General features: G+C 41.0%; 1 protein-coding gene across 1 annotated transcript in view; it reads left to right on the top strand.

Moving 5' to 3' along the window:
* Positions 1-18,196, top strand: part of dync2h1 (dynein cytoplasmic 2 heavy chain 1) — a 116,255-nt gene extending 98,059 nt beyond the window's left edge. Inside the window, 9 exon segments of the mRNA XM_073495047.1 lie at positions 430-534; positions 5,042-5,158; positions 7,494-7,601; positions 7,886-7,987; positions 11,443-11,532; positions 15,227-15,336; positions 15,423-15,504; positions 16,546-16,662; positions 17,387-18,196. Of these exon segments, the coding sequence (XP_073351148.1) occupies positions 430-534; positions 5,042-5,158; positions 7,494-7,601; positions 7,886-7,987; positions 11,443-11,532; positions 15,227-15,336; positions 15,423-15,504; positions 16,546-16,662; positions 17,387-17,548 (993 nt within the window). The 3' untranslated portion in view covers positions 17,549-18,196.
* The last annotated feature ends 610 nt before the right edge of the window (positions 18,197-18,806 follow it).

Below are 18,806 nucleotides of genomic sequence, written 5' to 3'. Positions count from 1 at the left end.
GTGGGTATACAAGCCCAACACTGTTCATTAGATCTCTGCTCATTTGAAGTCCTGCTAGAATGTGTAAGTATAGTGCAGAGACGGTGTGATACTATTTGCTTTGCAAAAAAAGTCAATATGGAAATGTATACTTTGAATTGGCAATCGCTGCAATTTAAAGTCAGTAGTAAGTGGGGGTGCAAAATGGATTCAGTTAGAGAAGCTGCATCAAACCGTATAAACAACACACCTAATTAAGGACAATACAGCTTTATTTATCCTATACTCCCAAACAGCAATCCAAAACGCATGCTACAAGGTTTTACATTTTCAGTTTAGTTGCTAAGAAACGCTCAAATGTTGTCTTGTACCTTCAAGCCGCAATAAAAATAATCTTTCTCTCTTTAGCCTTTCTGTGTCTGACTTGTACGTACCTGTGTGTCTTCCCAGGACTACCGCAGCGTAATAGAGAATCTCCCCGAGGATGACAGACCTGCATTCTTTGGTCTGCCTGCCAACATAGAGAGATCCTCCCAGAGAATCATCAGCTCCCAGGTGCACCGACACACACATACACACACAGCCACCTGCTTTTTCTCACACACACACACAAACACACAGGCACACAGACACCACCACCACTACCGGCACAGCCTCCATCTCTACCTCGCACGTGCAGAAATACAAACGCAAAAGGCACACACACATTTATTCACATACACTCAGGCAACTATGCAGATGTGCGCTCTCTCGAACTCATGTAATCACACAGGAAAGCACATTCATCAGTATACATGGATTCACATACTGCATGCCAGTGCACACTTAGACACTTATGTCCATTGTGTGTATCGGGAATATCCTGTGCTGATCATCAAACATGCCTTCACACAGCTGGGACATGGCCAATAATCGAAATGAAAATGTGCATACGTAACATCAAAAATATTCACGCTGTTCAATAGTATGCGCCAATATATGAATTTGCGACACGGGTCTATTATCACATTGAATTATACTTACTGCAGACTAAGCAGGACTGGCAAAAAACACCACATTACAATTTTGTGTCCTTTGTCACAAAACAAGAAACAAAATAAACAATCAAAAGGTCTGCCATTGCCACGAGTTGTGGTGTGAGATCTGTTTCACACAACATGATTGGTTGATGCCTTCATTTGCGTTGCAAAAGCTCAGAAAAATTCTCATTCACAAAAAACAGTCATATGACAAATGATTTAATCACAAGAAATAAACGCCCCCAGTGAGACATGGCCTTTAGTTTTCAGAACCAATCAGAGCATTTTTAAATTGATCAGTATGGGTCATATTACACTAATTAAAATCTGTGATGTTTGATTATTTTAACCCACTGTAATTTTCCTTTGCTATGACTCTACAGTTTGTTCCTAACATACAGTATTGTAGACCAGCAAACTGCACAAATGCATGAAAGAAATAGCAACCAGCCATCTCACTGATGATATCCACATTGAAAGCCTGTGTCACGTCGAGACACACAGGGATCTCGCCGCTTCAGATGCTGGTGTTTTCCAGTTTCTGAAGCTTAAAACAAAGCGAACAAACGATTAGTTACTGCCAAAAGGAACTCACTTTTTCACTCTGGCAGCCTTCCTTTTTGCCTCGTCACTGCACTCGTTGTACAGAAAAGCAATTTATCTCCTAATTACGGTTTAAATTACACAGTTGATTGCTCTACCAGATTGTGGGTGAAACCTGTGGCGATACATTGTATGACACTGCAGTTATTTCTGTTTTAGCAGTCAGCTGTAATCTGTGTGTGATTGAGTGTGTGCGAGTTAATACACATGTGCGTGTTTGCCCTTCAAACAAACCCCCAACCTCAGTCGTGTTGCACAGACTGTTCAGGGGACATAAAAGCAGTTTATTTTAGGGTCAGGACTTGAGGTTAAAGCTTTATACCAGGCAGCCATCCTTTTCCATTTATTTCACTACAAAATAAAATTCACCTTGCAGAGACATGAAACTAGGTTTAGATGGGTAATCCATCACAGTGAATATCATGTCTGCTTTTATCAGTTTCAAGGTTATGTTGTCATCACATTTGTGAGTGTAAGCTGATTTTAAAGAGTCTGCACTGCAGCAATAATGTGAATTTAAGAAGCAGAGCAATGTTTAGCAGAATAAAAACAGGAAAACAATGATTCATTTAGTATATTACTGACCTAAAGGTTGAGTTTCTCAACTCTCTTGACATGCGGGTCTCCAAAAGTTTCTTGGGCTGATACATTTGTATATGTTTCATATAGAAAGACATTTAAAACGCGGAATCTCTATATTCAAACTTTTTGAAATCATACAAGGTACAAGGTAAGGGTTTCATAACAAAATACAATTTTGTAAACTCCTTTATGCTGCACAAATATCGAACATATATACAGTTATTAATATAGAACTATATACATAAACATTGACTGTGTTTGAGCACCAAGCATCAATTCCACCTCTCCTTGTCCAGCTGTAGTGCTGCTCTCTGTTGGCTCAGAACACGGGCCGCCCGTCGAGTGCAACAGCTTGATCCAACATGTCATTTAAGAACTTACATCTATGTAATTAAGATCCTGGGACCCAAAACTGGGCTCATGCACAAAAACGTTTAAGGACCCCAGATTAGAGGCTACAAACTGAATTTAAGCAACGGAAGATCACACAAGGATATTGAGGCATGTCACTGTGAGGATATGTGTGCGTGTGTGTAGTGGTTGATGGTCACTGCAGATTCTGATGTAACTCAACGCAACACCAAATGTTTTCTGCAACTGTCGAGTTTGTGTGGGTGCGTGCGTGCGTGCGTGCGCGTGTGTGTGTGTGTGTTTAAAAGAGAGAGATTGCACCATAAAGAAATAAAGAGAAGACACAATCATGAGAGATGGAAGAGAAACAGGATGTAGAGTGACAGGTGCATGGCTGCACTGCTCTCCTTTTGTGACCATCCTTTTATTTTTTTCTTGCCGGATTCACACAGAACAAAAACTGCTTTCGTAACAGAACTTCGTACACCTGTTCGTGGAAATACAGAGAATATGAAAGGGAGCAGGGAGTGATGGTTTTGGTGTTTCTGTGTTTGTACGTGTCTTTCTGTGTGCAGTCGCCCTCAACAAACACACAGAGCCATTACAGCTTCTGCATACAGTTCCCATGTTGTGTTAATGTGTTTAGGTCCATTCATACTGTCAGTGTGGTCTGCTAATCACTGCAACCACCAACCTAGTTTAATTCACACAACTCCCACATGACCAATCGTGTGTGTGTTTGTGTGGGTGTGCGTGTGTGTGTGTGTGTTACTGTGTCTCTCTCCACTCATGATTGTCTCCCCTCCTGCTGTCATTTGTCACTGTCACGTTCATGCTCTCTCGCTCTCTCTCTCTGTCTTTTTTACCTTAATTTATGCCCTCTCCTCTCCTCTCCCTAAAGACCCATGTCACTTTCTGCAGGTCCCGCACTTAACCACACACACACACACACACACACACACACTGAACACAGCCCAGGGGACTGTCTGTGGGTTTGGGGCTTGCCATGTAAAATTAATGCATAATCTTAGTGTGAATGACTCGAAATGGGTCAGAATGGTCCTTAATGTCTACTGAGGATTCCCTTTGGCTTACAGACATGGTGTAAGATGTGTGTGTGTGTGTGTGTGTGTGTGTGTGTGTGTGTGTGTGTGTGTGTGTGTGTGTGTGTGTGTGTGTGGGTGGGTGTGTGGGTGGGTGGTTGTGTGTGTGTGTGTGTGTGTGTCCATAATGTGTTCTTATATGCAATGCAAAAATATGAGTGAGCATTTAGAGTAAAAGCAGTGACAAGCAGGTGTAAATGTATTACTAGGGTGTTACAATCAACAGAATATAAAAAGCGGAGTATCAAGAAAGTATATTTTTGTCCATTAGTCTCATAAAGTGAGATATCTCTAATTGTGCCTCTATACATCTTGGCAAATACTGTCTGCTTGTGTTTTTACACAAACATCATCTTGACTAAGACCATAAGAAATAGTTCCCTGATTAAAAAACATGAACCACATTCCTGGATTGCACTGGATGAAAGTGAAAGCCTTAACTAAATTGATTGCACCCACTGCAGGTAACAGTGAAGTTGCTTGCACAGAGACATTGTCCACTAACCTTTTCCTCCCAGTTGGTTATGTCAGTAAATGCAGTTATGCCTGGTAGTCAATGGATGAGATAAGAAAACATCTTAATGTATTTAAATCCCTATATATTTGAACCCCAATATATTTCAAATCTCCATCCTCAGCTGCCCTCATTTTTACTGCTATCGGGTTTTTATCCTTCTCTTTTTTCCTCTCTCTCTTCCTCTCCCTCTCTCTCTCTCTCCCCCTCCTTCCATACACACATGCACGCACGTCCACATACATATACATACACTTCCCCTCCTGAGCAGAGAAGATAAAGCAGGTGTTAGTAAAGAGTTCTCCTGGCCCAAATGAAAGCCATTTATCAGACGCTTTGCCTTCCTCACAACACACACACGTATAGAAACACACACAAACACACGTACACACACACACTGAGTCAAGATAAAAGCACTATCCAGGACTCTAAGCCTTAAGCTAAGCATGCTTGATTAGGTGTGTAAGGAGCTGTTAGGAGATGTGTTTGGGGTTTGGCCTTTTTTCATTTGTAATATTCCAGGACATGAAACAGTGTTGACTGTCGCCGGAGAGTGTAGCCACTGGAGATGTCACTGACATTTTATTACAGGATTTTAAGAACTTTTTTTATCGTACATTGCTGAAATAAACTGCACATTTTTCACAGAAGACAGCTGGGATTTAGTAAATACCACATGTACCTCTTTTGTGAGGGTTTTTTATCATCATTCACTCTTCGACGTCTAATTATAAGGAAGTTGCAAGCAACATAAGCCATTAATTTTTGGGCAACCTTTTACAAACGTGCTAAAGGACCTGTCTCATAAATATATATGAGACTCAGGAAACAGATATCTCTGTTCCACTTTCTTTATTAATTCTGTGTGTTTAAAATGTTTTGCCTCACAGGTGATTTCCCAGCTGCGTGTCCTGAGTCGCTCAGTGGCAACCGGTTCAAAGTTTGACAGGGAGCTCTGGTCTAATGGACTTTCACCCGTCCTCCACTTGTGGAAGAAACTCAATCAGGTCAGTTTATCTTTCCCTCTCCTCCTTTTCCTTTTCCCGAAACTGAAAACTCATGCTAGTCTTTAACAAGAATCAAATCTCTTTCTGTGATGTTGCCTTTTTCTCTGAAAACCAAACTGCAAAGCTAGCCCCATACATATCATCTTGATCATGATCAGCTTGATTAAAAAGTTTTAAAGGTCTTTCCGTATCTGAATCTTCACCTCATGCATTCAAATTTTATACCATGTTGTCATCAAACTAATAGTGCTGCTAAGTATTTGCTATTTGGTTAGATTAGTTTAAAAAAACACTAGAGCTGCGATGATGAATCAAATTCTTGTCAACAATTAAATTAATCGGAAACTGTGATAATAGATTGATTGGTTTGGGTAACTTTTAAAGGGAAAAAAGTACAAACTACATTTTCTGATTCCAGCTTCTTCAATGTTAATTGTTTCTGACTTTTTCTTAATTCCTTTTAGTAAACTAAAAAAATGTTGGGTTGTGGGCAAAACAAGAGATTTGAACAAGTCATCCTGGGCACTGCTCAACATTTTTCACCATTTTATGACATTTTATAGACAAAACAACTACTGTAATCAGTTAACCGAGAAAATAATCAACAATGAAAATAATGATATATAGTTATAGTTATAATAAGTTACAAAAAAACACTTTAGCACTTTCTAGTCAAGCTTTGACAGTTCCATGCTAATCTTTATTTGTATGTGAAATCATGTTTTTACATTTTCACACAGTAGCAACAAGTCTAAATTAAAAGCTGTGAAAGTTCATTGGAAATTAGCAGGGTCTAATTGAGCTCTGTGTGTTATAGCCAGAGGCTCGCCTGGTCGGGCAGCCCTCCTGAGTGTGGTTGCTTGGAGACTGGCACCTTTTCAAATCAAAAGGACATCTACCTCCACATTAAATAATTTAGCCACCATATTCCCTCTCTGGCGCTCTGCCTCTGTTTTATTCACTCTCCTGCTGTAAATCACACATGATCTCCCTCTCCTTTTCTCTCATTTTAATGTGTGGCGCTCTCTCCCTCTCATTCTGTTGCAGGCGCAGTTGTTTTGTACTTACTGAGAGGAGACTGACTGACTGTGTTAATTGTTGCCATTGTATCACTAGCAAGCTTCCCATAGATCACAATCTACCCCCGACTGCTTTCAATTAACTGGCCCTTTGTCGTCAGCTAACCTTCTGAGTTTGACCATCAGTGGATGTGTGTAGCTCGAATGCACGTCCTTATGCGTGCACATTATTTCTGTGTGTGTGTGTGTGTGTGCCCTTGTGTGAGTATATGTGTGTTTCTGTGGATGCACTTGTCAGTGCCTGTAAACTGTGTGTGCATGACTTTGTGTATGTGTGGAGTTATGAATGTATTCATTTTGACAAATCTTTATGTAGTCTCCTTGGAGGGGAGAAGCACCAGACAGCGGATACTGTTTATTTGGCTGTTAAGTCACATTTTTGAATGGAGACAATAGCAGAGCTGTAGTCAAGCTGAATTTCTGCTCATTGTCTCATTTATCTCCCGCTCTCCATTGTCTCCATTCCGCCATCTATCCCTCCCTTCCTCCCTTTTTTCCTCTGCCCCTTACTAAGTAGAAGAGAGAAAAACAAAATAGGATCCAGGAACAGAGTGTGATATCTGCAGAACAGAATACAACACAATATCAGTGTTTGTTCACATTTGTTTTTTTCTGTATTTGTGTTTGTACACCAATACAAACACAAACGCTTGGTGTACTTACAATAGATCTCCGTGTTAACTAATGTAAACAAATTGTCCCTCTGGTTTCCACCGAAGAGAAGCAATTTCCTCTTTGGTTACATCTTGTTATTGTGGCAGAAGAAGAACCAAGAACAGAAGAATTTAGTTTATGTATGTTGAGCTGAGGAAACCCACAGGGAACACTGGGTAGATGCACTGTAGTAATGGAAGAAATAATTTGAAAGAACAAAGATGCATGCTGATGCACCGCAGCAGTTACAAAATGCATTATACATGTGACTCGAAATAATGTCCGAGCTGCTGCTGTGTAGCAACCAGTTTGAGGAGAGTGATTAGTTGGTGTGGTGCCAGTAGTGCTTCATTGATAAGAGGGGCATAAAGCAACTGTACAATAGCATACAGCAAGCCTTGAAGCACTAAACATAAAAACATCTAGAGCTCTGAGGTCATTAGTATGAGTATGAGCTGATTATATTTGCTGCGCTTCCTCTGCTCTTTCTCTTTTTGTCTCAGTCTTGGAAAATGTTTTTAAATGACTCTAGCCTTCTTATCTGTCTGTCCTCTCAGTATGCCAATATACTGCATCTGTCTGTCTGTTTCTCTATCTATCAGGGCTCTACTCTGATTCACCAGAAGGTGGCCCCACCTACAGAAGGTCAGGGCTCACCAGTCCTGTCATTCATCGCCCTGGAGCAGTTCAATGCCATCCGCATGGTCCAGGTGTGTCAGATAACCACAGCTCTTACTTTATACTCGCGTTACATTATCATTGGCTTAATATATTTATACTACTGTACAAGTGCATTACTACTTTTACAAGACACTTCCATTTGATTTTTTTTTTTAAGAAATCAAAGTAAGTCTTTCTAACTACATCTTTGGTTACTGAGCACACTGCTGAGCCCAGTCAGCCAATCACAGGGCCTGTCATAATGAACCAGTTCTCAGAAATCAGATGGCAAAATGTCAAAGTATGTACACTAAAACTGTAAGTGTCGTCACAGAGTATCCACCAATCACTGGCTGCACTGAGCAAGGTCATCAGAGGGACCCAACTGTTAACTCCTGAAGTCCAAAAACTGGCCACTGCCTTGCTCAACCAAGAGGTAAGACACGCAGAGAGAAAGAAATGCAGAAAGAAAGAAAGAAAGAAAGAAATGCACCACATTGTTTTAGAGGTGAAGATGTGTTGAGGCTGAGGCCACAGTGGCTGGCACACATATAGTATACTCAGCTGACTTGTACACATCTCGCAAACACAGCATGTATCCTTGTGTGTGTCCTCGGGCTGAGATGAGGACAAAGAGGATGTGATGAGGTAGAGCAGGAGAGATGCACAATCAACCTTTTACTCCATCTACGTTTGTAATCTCCTGAGAGAAGCCTTGGGCTTAATTTCCTTTCCCTTCCTTAATTCCCTTTTTCACTGCTTCCCTCCCTCTCTTATTGTATTAATCAGCAGGTCTTTAGTCTCTCCCAACCAACTTTGTCCAGTTTTTTTCTCTAATGTTTTTTGCTCTCACCCTGGTCTCTCTCACATATATCTTCACAATCTTCTTACTTCTTAACAATCAGTGCTACTACCAAGACAAAATGTGTTAGCTACCACATAGGGCTCTGTGATAAACTTGGAATCAATATCACAATATTGATAGGAAGATTTATACAATAACAATGTATAACATGATATGGAAAGTGATATTATAAACATTTTAAGACCTTCTCTCTGTTTGTAGTTGTGCATAATCAAAATGCAGCAATTCAATAAGTTGTTTGATGGTCAAAAAATATGCATTTTATTTGTTTTGTATGGCAGTGTGACTTTGTAGACATTTCCCATAACCTATGTTTTATAAATTAAGGTGGTTACATGTGTAGAAGTGTGTCAGTGTGAAGACTTCTTTTTCTCAGCTTGTAGCAGAATTAACTTGAAAACCTTCCATTGTCTGTACTTATTTTGTAACGTGCGACAGTAAGTCCATATCTCCACCCGAAACAAAAGAAATGCTAGACAGAAGAAATAGAGCTAACATTTGTTTGACAAAGCTGAACCCCAGCATTTGAATGTATACTTCACAGTATCTCATTGAATCCCACTTGTCAGATTAAAGTCCTGTTTGTACTCTTCCCTTTACTCAATGAATTATTCAAAAGAGGAATTGTGTACATTTCCACATGAGGTAACAGGTGGTTGTTGCTGCTGTTTGAAACCACATAACAACAAATGATGTGAATGTAAGATACAACTCTGCAGAGTGCAGTCTCCAACCACGAGCCATTATCTGTTCAGACTTCCATAACTGATTGAAGCAGTTTCATCTGGAGAAGGAGAACAGAAAGAGCTGCCGGTGTGATTTATTTATTTGGAAAATGGATCATTTGAGGGGTGTAATGTTGTAAAAGTATGGCAGGCAGCTCTGAAGGTATCAGCTCCATTGCCCCTCTCCTCAGCTGTGCAGTAAAAAATAATTAGATACTTGGAAACTACCCAAGCATCAGAAGAGAGTGGTAAGCAGCGCTGCAAGACAGAAAATAAATATCACCACTGCCTTAACTCAGGGAAAAGATCATTAATATCAAGACATGAGGGGTGATGCAGCGATGGCATTTTGATTAAAGGTTAAACAATCTCTAGTATTAGTCAGTTTCTCAGTGCCAGTTGTAGTAATTACACAGGAACACACACATAGCAGGCGAGTGAATGGATGGTTGACTTGCAGCTAATAGATTTAATTCCATTATGACTTCTAAGATTAAATAACAGCAAATTCTTGGTCCACAATCTCCCGCTGTGTGTGTTTGTGCGAGGCAGCTCTCAGATCTCTGTTTAACAGTTGAAGCAACAGAGACTGCTGAACCTGTGTTAGAGTTGACATCTGTCTCCTGAGGGAAGCTTTCTTCTGCCTCCAACACACAAACATTGTAATTGTCGGGGGCCTTCCAGAATGAACCATTTAAGCATTTCAGAACTACACATTTGTAATCAGCAACCTCTATGGTCAAGGTGTGGTTAAGGTTAGGCAACTTAAAGTACTTAGTTAGCATCTGGAAAGATTCTCATCATTGTTGAAGTAAACCAACTTTGGTTGTACTTTTGTACATTCATCCACCCCTTCATCACCCATCACCCTTTTTGCTGCATCATAAAACATCACACCGCTTCCCGCTTTGGGGTCTCTCTTTTTTTTTTTTTTTTTAAATGAACAATGCCCTCCACAGAAAAACAGCAACATTTGTTGTTTTTCCATGGAGTTAAATGTGCTTCCGCTACAGTTTCAGTGAGACAGCCGGATTATAGAAAAAGTGAGTCAAAGGACCTGTACAGTACCATTACATAATGAGCCAGAAAGACTACTGTATTGTATTTGTTTTCTCAAGACTCTTTTGTCACTGTCATGCTTGGTGTAGCAGTTCAATTTAATGTAGGCCAAATATTTAATCTGTACAGTAAAACAAGCACTTTACAGGTTCTGCATATCTGCTACCTCTAATGCTTTATTCACATGGATTCAGGCAGACTGTAGACGACAAATAATTTTAGTGCACGAGAGCAGTAAAATTAAGTGAGGCCTGCAGAGAATACTGGAAATGGTAATAAAGTTAAAATATTTAAACTTTTTGCCGTCCTCCGCTACGGAATGTACAACTGGATACCACTTAGCTCCCTCACACAAAGACAAATCATGGTTGATCCGGCCAATGAGAAGCTATTTCTAGAACAATTACATAAAATAACAGACATGAAATAATGTTATTTAACCCGTGAAGGGTGTACACCACTGCTCGCCTAAGGTCAGCTGGGATCAGCTCCAGCCTCCCTCAACCCTGCAAAGGATAAGGGGTTACAAATAATAGATGGATGGATAATTTTATTTATTTTTTTTTATTATTTATTTTTGTGCCATTCTTTGTAAACAATACGACATCAATATAGCAACACATTGTCAAGTTTGTTTTGTTTTGTTTTGTCTGAATCCATGTGAATGCAGCATAACTAACATCAGGAGTTGTGGAGGACCTGTGACATCACATAAAAAACTGGATAGATTATGTTTTAGTCAGTCACATTGGCAGTTCAGCCTCGGAGAATGCATGCCTTTTAGTGACTGATTCACAATGTTTAAATGTGTTTGGAATAGTTTCAAGATGACCCAACAGGGTCCTGTATTGTCAGGTTATCTGTCTTTGTTGCCGATTTAGCAGCTGTGACATCCTTTAGTGATAGTAGAGAGCACAGGAAACATTTACGCTTTATCAACTTTATAAAAATAGCTCTGGGACAATTTTTGTGCAGGATGTTTAGCTACTTTCCCTTAAAGAATGTGTTCAGCACAGCTCAGAGAATCTGCAGTCCTCCTGCGTGCTGTGGCTCTCTCGGTTGACAGCTGCGACCACACAGCAGCCTGACTGAAGCCCGTGGCTTGCTGATTGCGCAATGTCCACAGCGATAATAACATGGTATACTTTGCCTTCTTGCTGACACTTGTTGTTTGGTATGCATTTTTTCATTACGGCTCTAAATAACTTCTCTTCCTCTCTGTACCTTTTATCTCTGTCTCAGTGCCCTTTAACATGGCAGAACAAATGGGAGGGACCAGAGGAGCCAATGCAGTACCTCCGAGCTGTAGTGACACGAGCTCTTGCTACACAGGTAACACATGCATGTGTTTATATAAAGAGACCTTAACTCTATTTCTCTGCTAGTTCATCTGTCTCTCATCCTTTCTCTCACAGGCACACAAAGAGTACTTACAAGAAATATGCATATGGAGCAAGGCAAACACGCATACGACCATCTTTAGCTGTGAGAGTACATTTTAATCCTTCAGGGACTAAAATTCACACCGGTCCGCTCCTACCAAAGAACCTTTGTCTTGAACAAAAAAATCAATGGTAGACCTTCTGTGGGAGAATTGGTAGTAAAGGCATTCACTGACAACCTCACTGGTTATTAGAAAGCACCAGACGCCCCTGGGAGTCCTCTGCACTACTACTCTGAGCTTGAGATTTAACAGACCTAAGAGTTTTCTAATCAGCATTAGCATAATGATGGAGGGATCCATTTAAGTCCATGGTGCATTTATATCCTACCGGGAGCCTCGTCCTCCAGTTGTGATGAATATTTTGAGAGGACACTTTTGTATTTCTTTGGTTTGAAACGATTTTAAAAAAAGGGTTTGCACCCCAGATAATCCCACAAGATCTTTTTGCTGTGTTTTCCCCACATGACGAGCCTGGGTCCAAGAACTAGACTTAGGTTATGGCTGAAATTGTTCATGACTGTAGGCAACCTGTTGACTAAAACCCTGAGAGAAAGTTGAATGTTTTTTTCAACAACCCTTCATTAAAAAAAAGCAGATTATTATATTCAAGCATGAGGTTTTCAGAAGTGTTTGCCCTCAGTTGGTGCAAGGAAATAAGGTACGCCTACCTCAATAAGCTTTGGCAGACTAGAATACACACACACACACACACACACACACACACACACACACACTTATTTCTATGTGAATTTGATGTGTTTGATTATTCATGTGGGCGAGCCTCACTGCCTCTGTCTGTCTGTCTGTCTGTCTGTCTGCTGGCCTGCCTGCCTACCCATCTGTTTGTGTGTGTGTCTGTGTGTGCGTCTCCCTGTCTGCCTGCCTCTTCCTGCTCTCCATCTGTCTTCGTGTGTGTGTATCTGGAGGCTGCACTGTCCTTAACTGTCTATTTCTGCCCATCAGTACTGAGTGATATCTCTGTTAGCAGCGTGTCTGTGTCCTGTTAGCTAATCAGTCTAATAAAGGCGGAGACGCTCAGAGATGCTGCTGTGTGGAGCTGCTGAAGAATAAAGAGCGAACGGCACAGCAGTGCACCCCAGACGCGCAGGACGACCTTGAAAACAACCAAATACTCACACACGCACACACACACGCGCGCACACACATACACACGCACACACACACATAAATGCTATGCATACCAACACACACTGGCTTGCTGTATCATTAATACCCACAATTTTTGGTGCACAGCTTCCTCTGTGTGTGTCTGCATCTGCCTGCAAGTACGTGCCTGTGTGAATGTGGGTATGGTCTTGCATTTGTGCATATTTTTTCTTGGCATTATGCTCATCCCAATTTATCTCCAAAGCCAGTGCCGACTGATGCTGTGCTAAAAAGGAATCCATTTATAATAGAGATGGGATCAGATGTTTGCTCATTCTGCCTCGTGTTTGTCAGCAATTTTCCTCAGCTGACCTCCAAAATCCACTCGTTTCTATGGTGATTCAGAGAAAACTGCCTACCTGTTAAAAAAAGAAAAAGAAATGCAAAACAAAAGAGGGCCCAGAATCGATCAAGCCTTCAATCTTAGGTCAGCTCTCAAGGCTTAAATCTGGCCACTGCAGCCATATTTTATGATAAGCTTGGCTGTGAACAGAACAGGGAAATCAGTTGTTGGAAAGGAAAACATACAAACTGAGGACTAAGACTGTGTTGTGAGATTTCATATCAGGCGAAGTCCTGAGTTATGCCTTTGACCAAAAAGTAAATAGTTTTCATGATGACAAAGAAAGAAGCTTCTTACCTGAACAAAGCAGATATTGCTGATGTTGCAGGAAGGACCGACAACATTGGATAAGGCTTAGAGGTGTCTGTCTCCAGTCATATAGATCCACACTGTGTTGTTGTCATACACACCCCGTTTGTCTGATATTAAAATAGGATCTGTATCTGGATATGTTATCTGTAAAATAAACAATCTGATCATGCCTTTGTTTACACCTCGCGTTTTTAATGTGCTCTTGTTATCCTTTTTGAGATCAGTTCTCGTAATTTCAGGTGGTGGCAAATTTTGTGAGTTGTTGAGTCAGAGGAAACTTTACAAAGTTTGTGAAACTTGGTGCTTTAATGGCAAAGAATAGACGTATGATCAGCAATTATAGGGGTGTCCTTCGACCTCCTGCCTTGCTGGTTCTCTAAATTTGAACAACAACCTGTTACATCTACGTAAGATCCAAACACAATGTGAGCTGGGTAGTCCAGCTGTGGTCAGTTAGATCCGATTACAATCCGATCACACCGATTTACACCTTGCATAAACATTTCCTTGCCCGGATCAGGGAACCTAAAAAAGAAGGAAGGGTCAGCTGTGGTGTCAGCTGTATTGAAGTCTATGGGAGATGATGGAGAAACACACTAAAACCCCAACATATCTACATAGTACAACAAAAAATGAGGACACACTTCAGAGAGTAGGTTGACCAGTGATTTTTTTCTCCCATATTATTGACAGAGCTGATAATATTGTGACCAAATGGGGCAGGTCCAACCAAATATCACTGATGAGACTGCAGTTATGCTGTGAACAGGAGCCTTTCTCACACGAAATCGAGGGACGACCAACATGTCGTTGTACAAATCAGTTGTTAACCTACTCTGTGAAGTGTGTCCTTTCATTTTCTGGAGGGCGTTTCTTCATCAGAAGTCACACAACGTAGATAAGTTGGGTTTTAGTGTGTTTCTCCATGCATCTCCCATAGACTTCAATACAGCTGTCACCACAGTCTGGCCCCAAAGCATGATTCAATGACGTAATGACCCTTCCTTCTTTTGTAGGTTCCTTGGTCCGGATAACACGCCTGGATACCGATTGCGTTTACATAGAAACTGCAGTACATACACACCACTGTCTCTGCATGCATGTGCCACTTTATGTCTAAGTATACAGTATATACGCTCACTCAAATGGGAATCTGTATGTTTATGCCTCTGTGTGTGTGGGCGTGTGTGTGTTTGTCTGTGTGCACTCTCACTGTATTCCCATTAGCATGTAATTGGGGTCCCAGTGTTATCAGCTTGTTGATGTGGTGATAAAAGGACAAAGGGACATTAAATACTCTATTGGCCCCACATTTTTATTGACTCTGGGTTTTGCCCTCTCCTTCTGTAACCCTTTTTATCTCTCATTAACAAACACACACCGACTAGGATAGAAATTATGATCATTCCGCTCACAGATCGATGTCCTCTATGAAGATTGAAAAGAGCCAAATACAATAGAAACGCTCGCCGTTTGTAATCTTTGCAACCAAACTATTCATGCTGAGAGAGAGAGTATTCAGAGCAAATATTTCTGCTCTTTTCGTGTCAAATTCCACCACTCGAGCTGAAGAAAATTATATTCTCATTATCTTCCATTGATCCACTAAATGTTTTGCCTGACTCTGGTGTGAAACTGATTTTATGCCTGAATTACGTGCAGCCTTGGAGTGTTTATTCGTTATTTACTAGGTTTTTGGTTCATTAATCTGTGTGTGTGTGTGTCTCTCTGTACGTTTGTCTTTATGTGTGTGTATCCAGAGTTGGGTGGAGCGTGCAGGCAGACAGGCTCTTCTATCAGACACCCTCGACCTAGCTGAGCTTTTCCACCCTGACACCTTCCTCAATGCACTGAGACAGGAAACTGCCAGGTAACACTTGACACTTTTTGGGTTTTTGTGAGATGGTATCAAAACCTGTCCCAAGGTTAATAACACCATTTTCTGTGTGTTTTTAGGTCCATGGGTTGTTCTATGGATAGTTTGGTGTTTGTCTCGTCATGGAGGAGTCCTATTGCGCAGGCCAAGCTCCAAGTCAAGGTAGAATGACAACAAGCACACATTAACTTACAGATCATGCATGCAGACACACACACTGCTCCCATCCAGCTGCAGAATACTGGCGCTATGAACGAGGCCGACTCTGGCTGAGTGATAATTGGAAAATAATGGAGTAAGAGACAGCAGGAATAGAATACAGATGCAGATAAGAAGAGAGAAAAGAAAGTTGGAAGGAGTTTGCTGCATATCCATTACAGATGAGTCTGCTGCTGTTAAGTCACCTCGAGTCTCCTGTGATGCATTTGATGGGCACAAATTCATACAGTTAAAGGACGGCACAATACCACTCTGTCTTCTCTCTTTCCCTTTCATTCTCTGATTCGAGGGTGATATAATTGCATTGTCTGCAATTCAAAGACTTTAAGGCATTTGTTTCTTTTCTGTCATGCCAGTAAAAATTGGCCCGGCTTGACCTGCACTTAGTTATAATATACAAAGAGAGAGGAGAAGGGTGTGGGTGCTTAAAAGGAGGCTGCAGCTGCAGGGAGGGAAGGGAAAATTCAGACATCTGACAGAGGAAGAGAAAGGGGATAATTGTTGTGAAGCAATGAGCTCTCTCACACACTTACACGGACACACTGTAGCTTTTTCTGGATCTCTCGCTCTCTTGCTTTCTCTCGCCCTGATTATGGTGATTTAGTAGTTGTCTGTGTATGTTTGACGTGACGCCAGAGTTCCCCTTATTGTCTGGCCTGCTGTGGAAAATCCCTGAGTCACTCATGTAAACACTCTCTCATGTACAGTGTGCGTAACATGCTAGTTATTCTGGTGACAGCAATCTCTTTCTTCATTACTCTTCGTCGACATACGCCGTCGTCTTTTGCTCCCTTTCTTATTTCTCTCTTTTCATCCCTTTACATCTCACCACGCCTCATCCTTTCCTTCTGTTCAATCTACTGTTTATAATCTCTCCTCTGTGTATCTTTTTCTTTCTCCTTCTCCTCAGTTTACAACCGCTGTTGACCTCACTCTTTTGGTCTCCCTTTGCTTCTCACATCGTGTCTCTCACTCTTCCTTCAGGTTGGAGGTCTCCAGCTGGAGGGTTGTAGTTTTGACGGTGTTCATCTTTGTGAGAATCAACATGACTCTCCCAGTGTGTCAGCTGTCCCACCCTGTTACATGGCCTGGGTCTCACAGGTATGTATTTGTGTTTGAAACAGCAACATATTCCAATTCACAGAGGATATTTGTGTGCCTGAAACATGAACAGACAGACTTTGGGCCGACAAAACACATTTGTGGTTCTGTTGTTTTATATTATCTGATATAATCATGAAACTAGCAATGATTGATGATGCATGATTGACTTTTTTAAAATCCTGAGGCCTTGTTTAGCTTTTCGATCTAAAATGAAACAATACAAAACAAACCCCTACATTCAATTGTAAAAAACGTATATTTGATTGCCAGAAAAAAATTACGCACTACTACGGCTTTCTGCCTCGCTGCAGTGAAGGTACTGCAAGACGAACACACACAACGTCACTGTCATTGATCAAGAATGAAACGTAGGTCAAGCCAAAACAAACGATTAACTCGGCAACAACCAGAACGATAGAGATTTTACAACCCAACTCGGTTGCAGAGTGACTGATTTTTACGGTGCTGTAATATGTCGGTATGTGTATCTTTTAAAAGACATGTTTATGTTGACATAAATGTACCTTTGTAGTTGTATTTGTTTGCCCTCTTTTGGACACAATATGCAAAAATAACATCAATTTTGACAGCTTAAAAAACTTTCCAAAAGTTGTCTTGCAGTGGCAGAATGTTAACACTGGGATCTTTTGGGATGTGAAAACTATCTATGTAAATATAAAGTAATTGTGCGTACATTCATGAATATACGTTTCTATCCTAGAACTCTGCTGCTGACTCCACTGCGTCAGAGGAGAGTATCTGGCTGCCGCTGTACACCAGCTCAGAGAGAGTGAAGGTGGTCACGCACATCTGTCTGCCGTGCGGAGCAAACCCCAACCAGTGGATACAGACTGGAGCCGCTCTGTTTCTCAAACAGCAGTGAACGGATGCCACCTTAATGAGGGGAAGCACATAGCGAGAGTAATGACAAGAACTTGTGTCGAGCACTGTAAGCCTTAGGTGGTGATTGTATCCTCATGAAAGGTGGATTTGAGTGGGTCGACAAAAACAGGATGAATTATTAACACTCCAAAATGTCAGGCTGTGATACTCACACCATCGTTTTCTTATTAAGCACCTCAGCTGAGAGACAAAAAACTAAAACATGTAGTTACTTTATGTCACTATCATTTGCACAATGCGGAACAAGTGAAAGCACTAGAGGAGAAGACAACGGTTTATACCGTCTGTTCGTCGAATTAACAGCAACACTAATATCTGAATGAGAAGACTTTTCTTTTTATGGAACAGAAAGAAAAATGGAGCAGCAGTGAAGTCTTTAATGAGAAGCTTTAATACTTCTGAGTTGTCCTGCTGTTGTTTTCATAAAACACGACTGCACTCATCCTATATATTTCAAATAAATAGTGTAAAACTACATCTGTAATTCTTCTTAGTTTGTTTTAGGAGCTTGTGAAGAAAGCAACATTATCCAGATTGTAAATTGCATTTTGCTGAAGGTTTTTATCCCTGAGTGTTTGTTTCACGGTTATTTTGATGCCTGAGTGTATTTATTGAAAATAAAGATTAAATAAACATCATTATTGTTGTAAAGTTCAGTAGTAGTAGTCACTTACATGTTCCAGCATGCCGGTTGGTGAAAAAACTCAAAGTTTCTGTTGATTTAATTTCAGTTCAGCGTGAATTACTGGTGTAGATTTTTGAGAATAATATTGACAAAGTACCAACGCAGACGTGTGTGTGTGTGTGCATGTGTAGGTGTGTGTGTGTGTGTGTAGGTGTGTTTCGGAGCTGGACTCACCCTCCATCACACACTATCAGCAGTCACAACTGTTCAACAGTAAACAATACAGATCACAGCTCAGTATGCCTCTCACTCAAATCTGCTGAAACAGGCATGAAACGCTTCAGTGTCTGTTACCAAAGCAAATGCTCTCTCTCTCTTTCTCTCTCTCTCTCTCACACTCACACTCACACACACACACACACACACACACACACAGGCTCATTGACGAGCACTCAGTCCCTAACCTCTGTGTGATTGGTTGTGAGTTGAGGTTGAGCGGAGTCGGTGAAGCTGTGATGGATGGCCACAGAACTACAAAGGAGGGAGGGTGTGAGGTCTGTCAGGTGTGTATGTTTGTGTGTGTTTGTGTATGAATCCAACCAAGAGCATCAAA

The sequence above is a fragment of the Pagrus major genome, chromosome 2 (genome assembly GCF_040436345.1).
Source record: "Pagrus major chromosome 2, Pma_NU_1.0".
In the NCBI taxonomy this organism is placed as follows: domain Eukaryota; kingdom Metazoa; phylum Chordata; class Actinopteri; order Spariformes; family Sparidae; genus Pagrus; species Pagrus major.
The sequence above is the reverse complement of the archived record's forward strand: the minus strand, read 5'-3'. Positions and strand labels throughout refer to the sequence as shown.